Source organism: Triticum dicoccoides, chromosome 2B (assembly GCF_002162155.2).
Source record: "Triticum dicoccoides isolate Atlit2015 ecotype Zavitan chromosome 2B, WEW_v2.0, whole genome shotgun sequence".
Taxonomy (NCBI): Eukaryota; Viridiplantae; Streptophyta; class Magnoliopsida; order Poales; family Poaceae; genus Triticum; species Triticum dicoccoides.
This window is the reverse complement of record NC_041383.1, coordinates 471142402-471160199: the sequence shown is the minus strand read 5'-3', so window position 1 is coordinate 471160199 and position 17798 is coordinate 471142402. Positions and strand designations below refer to the sequence as shown.

General features: G+C 43.4%; 2 protein-coding genes across 2 annotated transcripts; one reads left to right on the top strand and one right to left on the bottom strand.

Annotated features, from left to right (window-relative positions):
• Nucleotides 1-10876: 10876 nt before the first annotated feature.
• LOC119364300 (acetyltransferase At1g77540-like) lies at nt 10877-12108 on the top strand. Its single transcript, XM_037629748.1, has 2 exons — nt 10877-11233; nt 11736-12108. The coding sequence occupies exons 1-2, from the start codon at nt 10934-10936 to the stop codon at nt 11823-11825; spliced, it is 390 nt and encodes a 129-aa protein (XP_037485645.1). The 5' UTR covers nt 10877-10933; the 3' UTR covers nt 11826-12108.
• Nucleotides 12109-12346: 238 nt separating this feature from the next.
• Nucleotides 12347-17430, bottom strand: LOC119364299 (F-box protein 7-like). The gene is made up of 11 exons (XM_037629747.1): nt 17275-17430; nt 15788-15874; nt 15554-15660; nt 14812-14928; nt 14637-14733; nt 13910-13983; nt 13705-13758; nt 13512-13616; nt 13367-13425; nt 13047-13257; nt 12347-12911 (listed from the first exon to the last, which is right to left on the bottom strand). Exons 1-11 carry the CDS (start codon nt 17285-17287, stop codon nt 12852-12854), a joined length of 984 nt encoding a protein of 327 aa, XP_037485644.1. The 5' UTR covers nt 17288-17430; the 3' UTR covers nt 12347-12851.
• Between the last annotated feature and the right edge of the window lie 368 nt (nt 17431-17798).

Below are 17798 nucleotides of genomic sequence, written 5' to 3'. Positions count from 1 at the left end.
GATACCCATGTTGGCTCCCACATGTTCCATGATGATCTCATCGGATGAACCACGATGTCAAGGACTTTATCAATCCCGTATTCAATTCCCTTTGTCTAGCGGTATTTTACTTGCCCGAGATTCGATCGTCGGTATACCGATACCTTGTTCAATCTCGTTACCGGCAAGTCACTTTACTCATTCCGTAACACATCATCCCGTGATCAACTCCTTGGTCACATTGCGCATATGATGATGTCCTACCGAGTGGGCCCAGAGATACCTCTTCGTTTACACGGAGTGACAAATCCCAGTCTCGATCCGCATAAAACAATAGATACTTTCGGAGATACCTGTAGTGCACCTTTATAGTCACCCAGTTACGTTGTGACGTTTGATACACCCAAAGCACTCCTACGGTATCCAGGAGTTACACGATCTCATGGTCAAAGGAAGAGATACTTGACATTGGCAAAGCTCTAGCAAACGAACTACACGATCTTTGTGCTATGCTTAGGATTGGGTCTTGTCCATCACATCATTCTCGTAATGATGTGATCCCGTTATCAACGACATCCAATGTCCATAGCCAGGAAACCATGACTATCTGTTGATCACAACGAGCTAGTCAACTAGAGGCTCACTAGGGACATATTGTGGTCTATGTATTCACACGTGTATTACGATTTCCGGATAATACAGTTATAGCATGAATAAAAGACAATTATCATGAACAAGGAAATATAATAATAATACTTTTACTATTGCCTCTAGGGCATATTTCCAACAGTCTCCCACTTGCACTAGAGTCAATAATCTAGTTCACATCGCCATGTGATTAACACTCACAGGTCACATCGCCATGTGACCAATACCCAAGAGTTTACTAGAGTCAGTAGTCTAGTTCACATCACTATGTGATTAACACTCAATGAGTTTTATGTTTGATCATGTTGCTTGTGAGAGAGGTTTTAGTCAACGGGTCTGAACCTTTCAGATCCGTGTGTGCTTTACAAATCTCTATGTCATCTCCTAGATGCAGCTACCACGCTCTATTTGGAGCTGTTCCAAATAACTGTTCTACTTGGAGCTATTCTAAATTGTTGCTCCATTATATGTATCCGGTATCTCTACTTAGAGCTATCTGGATAGGTGTTAAGCTTGCATCGACGTAACCTTTACGACGAACTCTTTTACCACCTCCATAATTGAGAAAATTCCTTAGTCCACTAGTTACAAAGGGTAACTTTGACCGCTGTCTGTGAGCCATTCTTGGATCACTCTTGTACCCCTTGACTGACTCATGGCAAGGCACACTTCAGGTGCGGTACACAGCACAGCATACTGAAGAGCCTACGTTTTAAGCATAGGGGACGACCTTCGTCCTTTCTCTCTTTTCTGCCGTGGTCGAGCTTTAAGTCTTAACTTCGTACCTTACAACTCAGGCAAGAACTCCTTCTTTGACTGGTCCATCTTGAACACCTTCAAGATCATGTCAAGGTATGTGCTCATTTGAAAGTATTATTAAGCATTTTGATCTATCCTTATAGATCTTGATGCTCAATGTTCAAGTAGCTTAATCCAGGTTTTCTATTGAAAAACACCTTTCAAATAACCCTATATGCTTTCTAGAAATTCTACATCATCTCTGATCATCAATATGTCAACAACATATACTCATCAGAAATTCTATAGTGCTCCCACTCACTTCTTTGGAAATACAAGTTTCTCATAAACTTTGTATAAATCCAAAATCTTTGATCATCTCATCAAAGCGTACATTCCAACTCCGAGATGCTTACTCCAGTTCTTAAAAGGATCGCTGGAGCTAGCATACCTTTTAGCATCCTTAGGATCGACAAAACTTTTCTGATTGTATTGCATACAACCTTTCCTTACGAAAACTAGTAAGGAAACTTGTCTTGACATCCATCTGCCAGATTTCATAAATGCAGCTAATGCTAACATGATTCCGACGGACTTTAAGCATCGCTACGAGTGAGAAAATCTCATCATAGTCAACTCCTTGAACTTGTGAAAAACTCTTTGCCACAAGTCGAGCTTCATAGACGGTGACATCACCATCCACGTCTGTCTTCTTCTTAAAGGATCCATTTATCTCAATGGATTGCCGATCATCGGGCAAGTCCATCAAAGTCCATGCTTTGTTCTGATATATGGATACTATCTCGGATTTCATGGCTTCTAACCATTTGTTGGAATTCGGGCCCACCATCGCTTCTCCATAGCTCGTAGGTTCATTGTTGTCTAGCAACATGACCTTCAAGACAGGATTACGTACCACTCTGAAGTAGTACGCATCCTTGTCATCCTACGAGGTTTGGGAGTGACTTGATCCGAAGTTTCATGATCAATATCATAAGCTTCCACTTCAATTGGTGTAGGTGCCACAGGAACAACTCCCTGTGCCCTGTCACACACTAGTTGAAGAGACGGTTCAATAACCTCATCAAGTCTCCACCATCCTCCCACTCAATTCTTTCGAGAGAAACCTTTCCTCGAGAAAGGACCCGATTGTAGAAACAATCCCTTATTGCTTTCGGATCTGAGACAGGAGGTATACCCAACTGTTTTGGGTTTCCTATGAAGATGCATTTTATCCGCTTTGGGTTCGAGCTTATCAACCTGAAACTTTTTCATATAAGCGTCGCAGCCCCAAACTTTTAAGAAACGACAACTTAGGTTTCTCTAAACCATAATTCATACGGTGTCATCTCATCGGAATTACGTGGTGCCCTATTTAAAGTGAATGTGGTTGTCTCTAATGCCTAACCCATGAACGATAGTGGTAATTCGATAAGAGACATCATGGTACGCACCATATCCAATAGGGTGCAACTATGATGTTCGGACACACCATCACATTATGGTGTTCCAGGCGGTATTAATTGCGAAACAATTTCCACAATGTCTTAATTGTGTGCCAAAACTCGTAACTCAGATATTCATCTCTATGATCATATCATAGACATTTTATCCTCTTGTCACAATGATCTGCTACTTCACTCTGAAATTACTTGAACCATTCAATAATTCAGACTTGTGTTTCATCAAGTAAATATACTCAACATCTACTCGAATCATCTGTGAAGTAAGATCATAACGATATTCACTGCATGCCTCAGCACTCATTGGATTGGACACATCAAGATGTGTTACTTCCAACAAGTTGCTATCTTGTTCCATCTTACTGAAAACGAGGCTTTTCAGTCATCTTGCCCATGTGGTATGATTTGCATATCTCAAGTGATTCAAAATCAAGTGAGTTCAAACGGTCCATTTGCATGGAGTTTCTTCATGCATATATACCAATAGACATGGTTCGCATGTCTCACACTTTTCAAAAACGAGTGAGTCCAAAGATCCATCAACATGGAGCTTGTTCATGCATTTTATACCGATATGACTTACGTGGCAGTGCCACAAGTAAGTGGTACTATCATTACTATCTTATATCTTTTGGCATGAAAATGTGTATCACTACGACCGAGATTCAATAAACCATTCCTTTAGGTGCAAGACCATTGAAGGTATTATTCAAAAATAGAGTAACCATTATTCTCCTTAAATGAATAACCGTATTGCGATAGACATAATCCAATCATGTCTATGCTCAACGCAAACACCAATCTCGGTGGTAGAGGGAGCGTGCGATGCTTGATCATATCAACCTTGGAAACACTTCCAACATATATCGTCAGCTCACCTTTAGCTAGTCTCCGTTTATTCCGTATCTTTTATTTCGAGTTACTAACACTTAGCAACCGAACCGGTATCCAATACCCTGGTGCTACTAGGAGTACTAGTAAAGTACACATTAACATAATGTATATCCAATATACTTCTATCGACCTTGCCAGCCTTCTCATCTACCAAGTATCTAGGGTAATTCCGCTCTAGTGACTGTTCCCCTTATTTCAGAAGCACTTAGTCTCGGGTTTGGGTTCAACCTTGGGTTTCTTCACTAGAGCAGCAGCTGATTTGCCGTTTCATGAAGTATCCTTTCTTGCCCTTGCCCTTCTTGAAACTAGTGGTTTCATCAACCATCAACAATTGATGCTCCTTCTTGATTTCTACTTTCGCGATGTCAAACAACGCGAATACCTCAAGGATCATCATCTCTATCCTTGATATGTTATAGTTCATCACGAAGCTCTAGCAGCTTGGTGGCAATGACTTTGGGGAAACATCACTATCTCATCTGGAAGATCAACTCCCACTAGATTCAAGTGATTGTTGTACTCAGACAATCTGAGCACAACCTCAACGATTGAGCTTTTCTCCCTTAGTTTGCAGGTTAAGAAAATCGTCGGAGGTCTTATACCTCTTGACGTGGGCACGAGCCTGAAATCCCAATTTCAGCCCTCGAAACATCTCATATGTTCCGCGACGTTTCGAAAACGTCTTTGGTGCCTCTACTTAAACCATTTAATTGAACTATCACGTAGTTATCAAAACGTGTATGTCCGATGTTCGAAACATCCACAAACGACGTTTGGGGTTTAGCACACTAAGCGGTGCATTAAGGACATAAGCTATCTACTGTCTGCATAATTGCTACTTTCAACTTTCAACTATATTTTCTCTAGGAACATATCTAAACAGTAGAACTATAGCGCGAGCTACGACATAATTTGCAAAGGTCTTTTGACTATGTTCAGGATAATTAAGTTCATCTTATGAACTCCCACTCAGATAGACATCCCTCTAGTCATCTAAGTGATTACATGATCCGAGTCAACTAGGCCGTGTCCGATCATCACGTGAGACGGACTAGCCAACATCGGTGAACATCTTCATGTTGATCGTATCTACTATACGACTCATGCTCGACCTTTCGGTCTCCGTGTTCCGAGGCCATGTCTGTACATGCTAGGCTCGTCAAGTTAACCCTAAGTGTTTTCGCTGTGTAAAACTGTCTTACACCCGTTGTATGTGAACGTAAGAATCCATCACACCCGATCATCACGTGGTGCTTAGAAGCGACGAACTGTAGCAACGGTGCACAGTTAGGGGAGAACACTTCTTGAAATTTTGTAAGGGATCATCTTATTTACTACCGTCGTCCTAAGTAAACAAGATGCATAAACATGATAAACATCACATGCAATCAAATAGAGTAGTGACATGATATGGCCAATATCATATAGCTCCTTTGATCTTCATCTTCGGGGCTCCATGATCATCTTGTCACCGGTATGACACCATGATCTCCATCATCATGATCTCCATCATCGTGTCTTCATGAAGTTGTCACGCCAACGACTACTTCTACTTCTATGGCTAACGCGTTTAGCAATAAAGTAAAGTAAGTTACATGGCGTTCTTCAATGACACGCAGGTCATACAAAAAATAAAGACAACTCCTATGGCTCCTGCCGGTTGTCATACTCATCGACATGCAAGTCGTGAATCCTATTACAAGAACATGATCAATCTCATACATCACATATCATTCATCACATTCTTCTTGGCCATATCACATCACATAGCATACCCTGCAAAAACAAGTTAGACGTCCTCTAATTGTTGTTGCATGTTTTACGTGGCTGCTTTGGGTTTCTAGCAAGAACGTTTCTTACCTACGCAAGACCACAACGTGATATGCCAATTTCTATTTACCCTTCATAAGGACCCTTTTCATCGAATCCGTTCCGACTAAAGTGGGAGAGACTGGCACCCGCTAGCCACCTTATGCACCAAGTGCATGTCAATCGGTGGAACCTGTCTCACGTAAGAGTACGTGTAAGGTCGGTCCGGGCCGCTTCATCCCACAATACCGTCGAAACAAGATTGGACTAGTAACGGTAAGCATATTGAACAACATCAACGCCCACAACTACTTTGTGTTCTCCTCGTGCAAAGAATCTACGCAATAGACCTAGCTCATGATGCCACTGTTGGGGAACGTAGCAGAAATTCAAAAAATTTCCTACGTAACACCAAGATCTATCTATGGAGAGACCAGCAACGAGTAGAAAGGGAGTGCATCTACATACCCTTGTAGATCGCTAAGCGGAAGCGTTCAAGTGAACGGGGTTGATGGAGTCGTACTCGTCGTGATTCAAATCACCGATGATCAAGTGCCGAACGGACGGCACCTCCGCGTTCAACACACGTACAGCCCGGTGACGTCTCCCACGCCTTGATCCAGCAAGGAGAGAGGGAGAGGTTGAGTAAGACTCCATCCAGCAGCAGCACAACGGCGTGGTGGTGATGGAGGAGCGTGGCAATCCCGCAGGGCTTCGCCAAGCACCATGGGAGAAGAGGAGGAGGGAGAGGGGCAGGGCTGCACCAACGAGAGATCAAATCGCGTGTTATGGGCAGCCCCATGCCTCAATATATATAGGGGGGAAGGGGGCTGCGCCCCCTTTAGGGTTTTCCCACCCCCTAGGGGCGGCGGCCAGCCCTAGATGGGTTTTGGGGTGCGGCCAAGAGGGGGGGAGGAGTCCATCCTCCCCAAGGCACCTCAGAGGTGCCTTCCCCCTTGAGGACTCTTCCCTCTAGGGTTCCCTAGGCGCATGGGCCTCTTGGGGCTGGTGCCCTTGGCCCATGTAGGCCAAGGCGCACCCCCTACAGCCCATGTGGCCCCCCGGGGCAGGTGGCCCCACCCGGTGGGCCCCCGGGACCCTTCCGGTGGTCCCGGTACAATACCGATGACCCCGAAACTTGTCCCGATGGCCGAAACAGGACTTCCTATATATATATCTTTACCTCCGGACCATTCCGGAACTCCTCGTCACGTCCGGGATCTCATCCGGGACTCCGAACAACATTCGGTTAACACATACAAGCTTCCTTTATAACCCTAGCGTCATCGAACCTTAAGTGTGTAGACCCTACGGGTTCGGGAGACATGCAGACATGACCGAGATGTTCTCCGGTCAATAACCAACAGCGGGATCTGGATACCCATGTTGGCTCCCACATGTTCCACGATGATCTCATCAGATGAACCACGATGTCAAGGACTTTATCAATCCCGTATTCAATTCCCTTTGTCTAGCGGTATTTTACTTGCCCGAGATTCGATCGTCGATATACCGATACCTTGTTCAATCTCGTTACCGGCAAGTCACTTTACTCGTTCCGTAACACATCATCCCGTGATCAACTCCTTGGTCACATTGCGCATATGATGATGTCCTACCGAGTGGGCCCAGAGATACCTCTCCGTTTACACGGAGTGACAAATCCCAGTCTCGATCCGCATAAAACAATAGATACTTTCGGAGATACCTGTAGTGCACCTTTATAGTCACCCAGTTACGTTGTGACGTTTGATACACCCAAAGCACTCCTACGGTATCCAGGAGTTACACGATCTCATGGTCAAAGGAAGAGATACTTGACATTGGCAAAGCTCTAGCAAACGAACTACACGATCTTTGTGCTATGCTTAGGATTGGATCTTGTCCATCACATCATTCTCCTAATGATGTGATCCCGTTATCAACGACATCCAATGTCCATAGCCAGGAAACCATGACTATCTGTTGATCACAACGAGCTAGTCAACTAGAGGCTCACTAGGGACATATTGTGGTCTATGTATTCACACGTGTATTACGATTTCCGGATAATACAGTTATAGCATGAATAAAAGACAATTATCATGAACAAGGAAATATAATAATAATACTTTTATTATTGCCTCTAGGGCATATTTCCAACATGTAGATCCTTGCTTGCGAGTACTTTGGATGAGTACTCACAGTTGCCTTGCTCCCTCTTTTCCCCCTTTTCCATTCTTCTCAGATGACGCAACCAGATGACGGAGTCCAGGAGCCAGATGACACCTTTGACAAGTACTACTACCCCGAGGGTGCCTACTACCACGTGACGGACGCCGACGACCAGGAGTAGTTAGGAGGCTCCTAGGCAGGAGGCCTTGCCTTTTCGATCGATGTTGCTTTTGTGCTAGCCTTCTTAAGGCAAACTTGTTTAACTCATGTCTGTACTCAGATATTGTTGCTTCCGCTGACTCGTTTGTATTCGAGCTGATGTATTCAAGCCCCCGAGACCCCTGGCTTGTATTATAAAGCTTGTATTATTTTAATTTGTGTCTAGAGTTGTGTTGTGATATCTTCCCGTGAGTCCTTGATCTTGATCGTACACATTTGCATGCATGATTAGTTTATGATTGAATCGAGGGCGTCATAGAAATTGGGAAAATCGACCCTAATACTGAGAAGGTCAAAGGGGAGTTGTTTGTATGTCAACTATATGTTGATGATATTATCTTTGGTTCCTGATAACCCACAAGTGTAGGGGATCACAACAGCTTTCGAGGGTAAAGTATTCAACCCAAATTTATTGATTCGACACAAGGGGAGCCAAAGAATATTCTTGAGTATTAGCAGTTGAGTTGTCAATTCAACCACACCTGGATAACTTAGTATCTGCAGCAAAGTATTTAGTAGCAAAGTAGTATGATAATAAAGGTAACGATAGCAAAAGTAATATTTTTGGGTTTTGTAGTGATTGTAACAGTAGCAACGGAAAAGTAAATAAGCGAAGCACAATATATGAAAAGCTCGTAGGCAATGGATCAGTGATGGATAATTATGTCGGATGCGATTCCTCATGTAATAGTTATAACATAGGGTGACACAGAACTAGCTCCAATTCATCAATGTAATGTAGGCATGTATTCCGTAAATAGTCATATGTGCTTATGGAAAAGAACTTGCATGACATCTTTTGTCCTACCCTCCCGTGGCAGCGGGGTCCTAGCAGAAACTAAGGGATATTAAGGCCTCCTTTTAATAGAGAACCGGACCAAAGCATTAACACATAGTGAATACATGAACTCCTCAAACTACGGTCATCACCGAGAAGTATCCTGATTATTGTCACTTCGGGGTTGTCGGATCATAACACATAATAGGTGACTATAGACTTGCAAGATAGGATCAAGAACACACATATATTCATGAAAACATAATAGGTTCAGATCTGAAATTATGGTACTCGGGCCCTAGTGACAAGCATTATGCATAGCAAAGTCATAGCAACATCAATCTCAGAACATAATGGATACTAGGGATCAAACCCTAATGAAACTAACTTGATTACATGGTAAATCTCATCCAACCCATCACCGTCCAGCAAGCCTACGATAGAATTACTCACGCACGACGGTGAGCATCATGAAATTGGTGATGGAGGATGGTTAATGATGATGATGGCGACGAATCCCCCTCTCCGGAGCCCCGAACGGACTCCAGATCAGCCCTCCCGAGAGAGATTAGGGCTTGGCGGCGGCTCCGTATCGTAAAACGATGAAACTTTCTCTTTGATTTTTTTCTCCGCGAGACGGAATATATGGAGTTGGAGTTGAGGTCGGCAGAGCCTCAGGAGACCCACGAGATAGGGGGCGTGCCCAGGGAGGTGGGCGTGCCCCCCACCCTCGTGGACAGGGTGTGGGCCCCCTGGTCTTGATTCTTTCGCTAGTATTTTTTATATTTTTCAAAAAGTGCCTCCGTGGATTTTCAGGACATTCCGAGAACTTTTGTTTTCTACACATAAAACAACATCATGGCAGTTCTGCTGAAAACAGCGTCAGTCCGGGTTAGTTTCATTCAAATCATGCAAGTTAGAGTCCAAAACAAAGGCAAAAGTGTTTGGAAAAGTAGATACGTTGGAGACGTATCAGTTCCCCTAACAAAGCTTTCAATGAGGAATTTGCCGCTCTCATGACCTCAAAGTTCAAAATGTCTATGATGGAAGAGTTGAAGTCTTTTTCGGGTTCGAAATCAAGTAAAGAAGAGAAGGAACCTTCATCAACCAAGCCAAATACACTCAATACATGCTCAAGAGATTCAAGCTAAGTGATGTCAAGCCGGCTTCTACTCCAATGCCCATCAAATGCCAACTTTACATAGATCCCAATGATAAAGCAGTGGATCAAAAGGTATATCGCTCCATGATTGGCTCCTTGCTTTACCTTTGTGCATCTAGACCGGATATCATGTTGAGTGTGGAAATTTGTGCACGGTTTTAAGCTGCACCTAAGGAAAGTCACTTTATGGCGGTCAAGCGAATCTTTCGATATTTGGCTCATACCCCAAACTTATGGTACCCAAAAGGAGACAACTTCGATCATTTGGGCTATACAGACTCAGATTGGGCAGGAGACAAAGTGGATAGGAAGTCCACCTCCGGAGGGTGCCAATCTCTTGGTTGCTCTTTGGTGAGTTAGTCCTCTAAGAAGCAAAGTTGTGTGTCTCTCTCCACCGAAGAGGAGTATGTGGCTGTCGGTAGTTGTTGTGCTCAACTTCTATGGATGAGGCAAACTTTGAAGGATTACAGTGTCATTTGTGACGAAGTGACTCTTTGGTGTGATAATGAAAGTGCCATCAAGATATCTCTCAATCCGGTGCAACACTTCAAGACGAAGCATATTGAAATTCGGTATCATTTCATCCGGGATCACATTAGGCGAGGGGAGATCAAGCTCAAGTATGTCGACACTCATGATAACCTTGCGGATATTTTCACGAAGCCCTTGAATGAAGTAAGATTTCGCGAGTTAAGGCATGAGCTAAATACCATTGATTCGAGCAATGTAGCTTGAACTCTTGAACACCCCACCATACTTAACTTGATGTCATGTGGTTGAATGGTTAGGAGAACAATGATATTTTCATCCATCAGAGTTTAATTATTAGCTTTGACATTGATGTTCGCATTTTCTAATTTTATTTCAGCCTTTTTAATGATGTGTGTTTAGCGAGGGGAGACTTTTTCATCGATTATGAAAATGTTTGTGACGAGTTTATCAATCCAGATGAGATACTAGGAGTTGCTCGGGCATGTATGCTTATACTAGAAGTGAGTGCGGGTGGGTATGTATAAGACTGTTAAACATCACAAACAAAGTACTTGTACAACCAAAAGAAAGCAAAAACACGAACAAAATCACAGCGCGATGGCAAACGAGCGCAGCGCCGGCGAGGAGCGTGGAGCGGCGGACAGCGTCGTGTGGAGGGAGGAGGCGGGGAAGTTCGAGACGCCCGACGGCGAGGCCTTCCTCCAGTACCGCCTCGTCGTTCAGCCACGCGCCTCCTCCGGCGGCGGCGGCGCGTCCCCGGCGGCGATGGACATGGTGCACACGTACGTGCCCGGGAGCAAGCGCGGGCAGGGGCTCGCCGCGCGCCTCTGCGACGCCGCCTTCGCCCACGCGCGGCGCCACGGCATGCGCGTCATCCCCACCTGCTCCTACATCTCGGTACGGCCACCCCTCTTCCCTTTCCTCTCCCCCGAAGGCCAAATCAGCTCTTGCTCCGTGAGTTTCTCGTTGATGATCGCTAAATGATCTATCTGCCCCAGAAAATGAAAACGGATTCGTGATTGATTTCTCGGTAGCGATAAGCAAAATACTCTGTAAACTAATATAAGAACGATTGGATCACTATTTTAGTGTTCTAAATGCTCTATTAGTTTACGGAGGGAGTAGAATCCTGATTATAACTGTTCTCGCGTAGACTCGCGACTCAAGATTTAGGGGATTTGATCTTTTTCAGGGCAGCATTTTTATCTGGGCCATAACTTCAGCTACAGCTTGGCTATGTCTACATGAACATTCCTTTTCGATGATCTCATTTTCGAGCTAATAGTTCTTCAGCTCGTCTCAAAACAAGTTGTTGAACTGCTTGGGGCTGCCTGCAATCGTCTGAACATTTTGATTCCTCGGCTGTTCCTGACCCTGATGCCTGTTCCCTCAACTGCAGGACACGTACCTCTCTCGCAATCCGGCGTGGAACGATCTTGTCTACAAGGCTGACGAGCCCAAACACAGCAGCACCAGCAGTAGCATGTAGAACAAGTAAATCGTGTGCTTACCTCAAAAGCTGTGGCAACTGCTATGTTAGTGTATCACTTAATAATCAGTTGCCCAATTGATCAACCATGGCCACGCGCCCCTTGTAAGCCCTACGTCGCAGCGACTATTACGCTTAAGATTGACGTCATCCATGTAAAAGCATCGAGCGGTCGATGTTAGAACATTGATGCGGAACTTAAAACAGGTCTTCATTTTCATCCGTGTAAGCATCGGTAGACCGGAAACACATATTCAGTGGATGCTTTCATGGTTCAGGCCCAGGTTTCATGATATTTCCGATGGACGACCACACACACATGATATTTCCGATGGACGACCACACACACATACATATTCAGGGGCGAAATAGTGTTCAGATTCACGGAAATACTGAAACATGTCAAAACTATAGAACAGTCTGCTGTGATTTCACATATATCATTAGCCAGCCATGAGAATTTTGCAATACTAAGGGATACCTGTGATTACGCATAACTTTGTTGAGACACCCTGCTATCATTTGCCAGGCACAAGAATTGTGCAATGATGCTGCGATTGATACCCCCATAATTATACATAACTCAGTTGTTACACATGGGTGCCTCCACCCGTTCGGACACGGTGTTTATTTTCTGGCCAACTTTATACCAGCAACATGCATAGCATATACTCCCTCCGTTCCGAAATATTTGTCTTTTTAGAGATTCAAATAGACTACCACATACGGATGTATATAGACATATTTTAGAGTGTATATTCACTTATTTTGCTCCGTATGTAGTCACTTGTTGAAAACTCTAGAAAGACAAATATTTAGGAACGGAGGGAGTACATTACAATACAACATGCCTTCAACCCGAAAGGAAACAAGACAAGTACTGTGTATGTACATATCGTTCCAACATTAACTCGGTATGGAACGAAATAAGCCAGTCGTCTCCATCCGCAGCATAATATCAGCCTGTGATGAGATTATCGACCATCTCCATTGCCCATCACCGCGGTCGTCTTTAGGCCGTGCTGCTCACCCAGGGACAAAGTAATCCATCTTCTCCACTGGCAGGTTTAGCACTGAAGTATCAGCCTGAAAAAAGCAAGTCTTCAGTTAGTTATATTCACTATGCCTGGCATAGAAATTCAGATCACACGAGGTCCAGCTAGCCGCTCCAGTGCCAAATGATAACATAGTACACACTTAGTCGTAGATCATATGGCATACCTCCTCAAATGGAACAAACACAAAGGGAGTCAAACCCCTGCTGTGGGAAACAGCAGGCACGTCTGGGTCATGCGTCTCATTCTCCTCCCAGTCCTCAACAAGTTCAAGTATGTTGCCTTTCCAGTTTCCCAGTTCGGTTCCATTCACCCCGGTGGTTAGGATCTTTAAGACATCCAACCTGTTATTTGCGCCAATTGTAGTGCCTCTAACCCTGCGGAATATGGTAGTGCAAAATTAGGTAAGGCGGTCAGTACCAACACCAATAAATAAATTCAAGTCAAAATACCTAAAGACCCATAGAGAAATTCAAGTCAAAATACCTAAGGCGCATCCTAACAAGTGTGTACCGATGCCCAGGATATAGGAGTGCCATTTCTATCTGCATGCAAGAAAGAGAAGCTAATGTTAGCAAGTGATGGACACTGGACAGTGCCCAAGATGGATAGACAGTCCTCAATTTTTCACCTGGCCATCCCCTGACAGTGTATAGTCGCCTTTAAACACACTATCGCCTTTTGATGCTCGGAGATGCATGCACTTGACAACATCTTTGACTTTCTGTGGGGAAATCTGCTCATCGCAGGAAAGCAGAAGATCAAATGATGTTTCACAAACAATAATCATATTGTTCACCAAAAAAAAAGGTTCAAGTAGGAACCTTGTACAGGAACTTCCCGGTTGGAAAAAATCTCAAGTAACGGTAGTAGCAAACCTGAAGTCAAAAGAAAAATATTAGTAATGAAACTAACTTGGAAACGATAGGAAAAATCAATAACATGACCTAATGAACAGAGTATGTAGAGGCAAAATGTCTTAAAATAGACAATAATTCCTTGAGACATAAACAGAGAGTAACACCATACCACATTGACAGTTTTCTTGAACTGCCATTCTGTAATTCCAGTATGAATATATGTGTTTCTACTAACATAAAGACCTGGAGAAGCAGCAAGTATCAAACATCAAAGCAAAGATAACACAGCCAGAATAACAAATGCTCTAGCAAACACATAAATAACAAGACACTAAGGGAATTGAAGCAACGCCTTTCAGCTGGTCTTTGGTGAAGTATTTACCAGGAAACTGCAACCATCTATACAATAGGATAAGTTCATAGTGAAATCAACACTAACACATAATAACCTAAATGATGAAGAAGAGTGGGAGCACTGACCACTATCAACAACCTAATATACCTTTAATAGCATGCTCACTAAAGGCCATACTAACATATCTATGTTGTACTTGAAATATGTCATAAAGCTCCACAGCTCAAGTGTGTAAAGAAAAAAAGGAGTTAGATATAGTGCTCTGAATCTAGATAGCACTTTATAAAAATTTCCTATTTATTGCAAAATAACTGACACACAAAGATCTGGAAAGAACTTACATGAATCCTACTTGGTTTTCATGGTGACTAAGTTACTGAAATAAGAAATAATTGGAATTTCCTAGGCCACATCTGGTCAGGTTGAACAGATTAAAAAACAACAAAATTAACCTTCAAAGTAATTTTCCTGTTCAAATCAATATGATTCTACAATGCATCATATCATATAATCGAATGCAGAACTGCTACTTGATATTTACCATCAATTCGGATTCTTGGTCTCTGCACCCACATTTTCCTCCAGGAAGAATCATATAACGACTGCACCATCCTGAAGTTTGCCTCTATTCCATTCCTCTTTATATAAAAAAGTCAGGTGTTTGAGAAACACGACGATTGTGAACACCAAATACTAAAATATATATGCATAGTAACCTGCCAAGTTTTCAGGCAAGCATTCCGCCACAAAGTAGGATTGCGTGTAGTATATTTCCACTTGCGGCAGACACAAGCAGCCCTCCCTAAAGTATATGGGCTCATTCTCCCAAAGATCTGTTGAGAATATTGCCACAAAATAGTTAAGAAAAGCATTATGACATCGATTACTATAATCTTGCCACAAAGCTCATAAGCGAGGCAATATGGATTAACTACTGTGATCTAATATTATCAAAAAAAAAATCTCACACTGATGTCATGATAGAATGAGGCACCAAGTGATATTAAATTGTGTTCATGCCAATATGTTGTGATATGCTGACTTCTAAAGTAATATTCACTCAAGAGAAAAGACAATACAGGTACTTTTTCGATGCCCAGGATATGCTTACCTTTCTTTTGTACTTATTTCGAAAATTGTCGTGGTCTTGAATACAATCATTTGACTGGTACATTTTCTAAATATATCTTAGCAAAAAGAAAAACAATACAGGTACTTTTGATGGCAAATCCATTTATATCATTACCATGTTACAAATCTAACAGTTATGCTTATCTTAGTGGTCTGAATTTTAAAAGCTCGACCGCACACATTTTCAAACAATACCTATTTGAGAACAGGTGCGGTACACAACTAAAACCCAGTTAATGATTTAGCAAAATATTTAAACTGCATGCATCAAAATTCAAAAGGATGGTAAATGGTGTCATTTAGCCCATACAAATAGGTAATCATCACCTCGATAAGCAGTTCATCAGGTAAGCACTGGTGAATGAGTGCCAGATCAGGCGTACTGCTCAAACTGTTGAACAGTGAGACGGGTGGAACTCTTATTCCATATAGTTCTGTGAACAAAATCAACAGCAGAACACAGAAAGCTCGTAAATCTTCCATTATGCTAAAGCTAATGGCCATGTCATTGACCAATGCAAATGAGAGTAGGGCCAAGCAACCACTTAATGTTGTACTTACTCAACCATGGTCTATCTGTTGAAATATATCCCGTGCTTCTTAGATGATCAAATGAGTTCAACTCTGGGCGAATATCAATGGAGATATCTGCATGAGAAGACAGCGATGTATCACATAAAATTTCCAAAGTGATGACTTATTCTGCAACAAAAGTAAAGAGGCCTGAAAGTATGATTGTTTCTGCATGCAAAACATTCTCGGTTACAATTGGACTAGCAGCAGGAAATGAATTTTTGGTCTAGCTCAGCAGCCTCTGCTTAAAATTCTGAATAATAATCAACAATTGCCTCTTTATTGCCCTTGGTGGATGTTATTCTAGGTTCTAACAATAGAAGTTATACCGATGTTGCATCGCTATGCTTTGTTGAGTGTCCATTTGGATTCTAGCCATTAGTAGAGGCAGTCCATCTTACTTACTTACTTACTTACGAAGCCTTTTATCCCAAACAAGTTGGGGTAGGCTAGATATGAAACCCTTTCACGAGGACTTCCCAGGAGGTCACCCATCCTAGTACTACTCTCGCCCAAATGGGTTTCATACCCAAAAGACTGGCTAGTTTTTACGTTGGCTCGCCAAGCCTATCACAACCCTTAGATATGAAACCCTTTCACGAGGACTTCCTAGGAGGTCACCCATCCTAGTACTATTCTCGCTCAAATGGGTTTCATACCTATGGGACTGGGTTTCAGCCCATCTGCCTTAACCAAAATTGCTTCCAAGTTTCTGCTTAGGTAGTGCTTGGATTAAGATAGAGAATGTAAATATGATGGTTGATGGGAGTGGGAATATAGGCCATTTGGTGGCATAACCGCATAACTGATGATCATTTAATTAATTTGGTTCAACGTAGGAATGCTTTTCGAGACCATTAAACCGTTTATTGGACTACCACGGGTGGTTGAGATGTGATACAACATTGGCATAAAATGGCAAATCAATCAATGATAGCCCTAACGAAACTAGTAGCAAATTTACCAAATGGATATAAGCAAAACTCAACGCGGTATATATAAAAGAAGACAAAGAAATCCAATATCAATCCAATATCAAGAGAAACCGAAACGAAAACCTCCAGCCATTAGACACACAGGACCAACAGCACAGAAACCCAATCCTTCAACCTAAGCAACCCTAAACAAATTTGTCGGGTGCACGCCCAGCTCGGCAAGTTTAGCGCCGAGGAGCAGTAGCTCTTCACAGATATCACAAGTCGAATCTAATGGCGGGTTGCCTAGGGCGCTGGGGTGAGAGGGAAGAGGCGGATTCGCTCGGATAGAGGAGGAGAGTGCCTCCCTCGGCGCGAGGCGCCGGCGCTCGTGATTGCGGCAGCCTCCCGCGCGCGGAGGAGGGGCAATCCGACACGTCGTACTTAACAACGAATACGGCTGATCCCTTTTTTACAAAAATAAACGAGATAGAGTAATAAAAATCCCCAAAAACTATCCGCGCGAGTTCATGAATTCGAAGGGAATGAGCGAATGAATACCTGGGGAAGCCATGGGGAGCCAGAGATCCGGAGGAATCGCAGCGGGGACTGGTATTGACGGGCGCTCGTGCGTTCGAGAGGGGACGACGAACGGAGGGGGCCTCCGGAGGGAGAGCTCGTGTCTCTCTTCTCCTGCTGCAGTATTTACAGCCACAGAAATTTGTTTCTCGGAACTGTAATCACGTGGTACACCCGGTCAGTTCCACCCTTTTTTTGTAAGATGACGTGTTGTACAGCTTACCCGATCTATTTAGGGCCTCCTTTTAACGAAAAAGACCTCCCAACTATAGCTGGCCAAATGGGCCTTTTTTTGAGCCGGCCCGTGAGCACGCCGGCACGGCCCGCCTTGGGCCAGGCACGGCACGGGCTAAACGGGCCGGGCCAGGCACGCGGCACGCCCTAGGCCGTGCCTGGGCCTGGAGGCTGGGCACGCGGGCCGGCACGGCACGGCCCGATTATGTTTTTTATTTTTTTTATATATATGTATATGACCCAACATGTAAAAATAGACTAAAAAACGCTCA

Coding starts and splice junctions, on each gene's coding strand:
- LOC119364300 (XM_037629748.1), top strand. CDS start 10,934: ATGGCAAACGAGCGCAGCGCCGGCGAGGAGCGTGGAGCGGCGGACAGC. Junction 11,234..11,735: donor CCACCTGCTCCTACATCTCG/GTACGGCCACCC, acceptor CCTCAACTGCAG/GACACGTACCTCTCTCGCAA.
- LOC119364299 (XM_037629747.1), bottom strand. Junction 13,426..13,511: donor CACTGTCAGGGGATGGCCAG/GTGAAAAATTGA, acceptor TCTTGCATGCAG/ATAGAAATGGCACTCCTATA. Junction 12,912..13,046: donor TGTTTGTTCCATTTGAGGAG/GTATGCCATATG, acceptor TGCTTTTTTCAG/GCTGATACTTCAGTGCTAAA.